The sequence below is a fragment of the Myotis davidii genome, unplaced genomic scaffold (genome assembly GCF_000327345.1).
Source record: "Myotis davidii unplaced genomic scaffold, ASM32734v1 scaffold1439, whole genome shotgun sequence".
Lineage (NCBI taxonomy): Eukaryota > Metazoa > Chordata > Mammalia > Chiroptera > Vespertilionidae > Myotis > Myotis davidii.
Genome location: NW_006292342.1, coordinates 387,982 through 389,266, shown reverse-complemented (window position 1 = coordinate 389,266; position 1,285 = coordinate 387,982). Strand labels below are relative to the sequence as shown.

The window sequence follows — 1,285 nt, the reverse complement described above, 5'->3', positions numbered from 1 at the left end:
ATGTCCACCAGCTGACGCGCCAGCCAGCGCAAACCCCTCTGGGTCCCATTCCGGCGCAGCGAGGTCTCCAGGCCACCGCGCTCGGGCCGCGGGCAGTTGGTGCTGCAATTCAGCCACAGCGACCCCCCGCGCTCCACGAGCGCCACGCGGGGCTGCAGGTCCGCCCAGAGAGGCTCCTGCGCGACCGCTGCCCGGAGAAATGCAGAAATGCGGGCTCAGCCTGGGAACCCACTCTCTGGCATCTTAGCGCCCCTGTGCCGAGTCAGGCATTCCCGGGGAAGGAGCAGAGGCCGGAGACAGAGAACTCCAGTCCAGCGTCTTGCTCCGGCCTCAGGTTTGGAGGCGTGCTCCCAGGGCACAACCTATAGGGAGCCTCTGGGACGTGGCAGCGGAGGGCCCTGGTCTGCAAGGTGCCAGGTGGGTGGTGGGAAAGCATGGGAGGGATGGGGGGAGGTGAGAGGAAGGATGGGATCTTCGCCATACCCAAGCACCCCTGGGAGGAGGGGACCCCAGGTGGGGGAAGGGGAACCACTGGTTCTCAGGGTTATCACCGAGAGAAGGGGAGACTGAAGTTGAGGGGAGGGCAAAGGAGAAATGACGCTGAATCAAGGATGAGGGAGGACTGTAAACCCGGGAGAAGAACACGAAAGGAGGTCGCGGGGCTAGGCTCCAGAAAGGAACCGCGGAAACATCGAGGAACTCTGTTGCCAGGCCTAGGGCGGTGAGGGAACAGGGCCTCTGAGTGACGGCAGATGGAGAGAGCGGGTCTTCGCGGGCCGCAAGTGGGTAAGATGCCAATCCGTGGACCATGGTGCTTAGCAGAGCGTGCGGAGGTCCCCGGCGACACCGGGTCTCCGAGATGCAAGGTTGGGTGCAGAGGAGAACCCAGGATCTCGAAGGGGGTATGGTAGAGATCTGGGCGAGCGAGGAGTCGAGAGGCTGTGTCTCCAGTGTGTGTTGGAAGGAGAGAGATATAAAGAAAGCCCACGGCTCAAGGTGGGGGCAGAAGCGTGGGAGCGAGGCGAGGGCGGAGTCGGGAGGGGCATGTGGCCTCTTCTCCGGTCGGGAACTCCGCCCCCGCCCTGTCCACCCGGAGCCGGGACGGGCTCTTACCTGAGAGGCCGATGAGCCCCAGGCCCAGGGCAACCCAGAGACCGAGCAGCGCCCGGAGCAGCCCTGGCAAGGGCCCTGGCATCGCCGCCGCGGGGAAAGTACCGGAGGAGAGGGGAGCGCGAGCGCTGAGCTGAGCTCGAGGACAGCGCGGCGCGGCGGGTGGGGTGGAGGG

At 65.7% G+C, this 1,285-nt stretch overlaps 1 protein-coding gene across 1 annotated transcript in view; it reads right to left on the bottom strand.

Annotated features, from left to right (window-relative positions):
• ICAM5 (intercellular adhesion molecule 5) overlaps positions 1 to 1,278 on the bottom strand; it is a 6,654-nt gene extending 5,376 nt beyond the window's left edge. The window contains 2 exon segments of the mRNA XM_006765821.2: positions 9 to 187; positions 1,114 to 1,278. Of these exon segments, the coding sequence (XP_006765884.1) occupies positions 9 to 187; positions 1,114 to 1,195 (261 nt within the window). The 5' untranslated portion in view covers positions 1,196 to 1,278.
• Between the last annotated feature and the right edge of the window lie 7 nt (positions 1,279 to 1,285).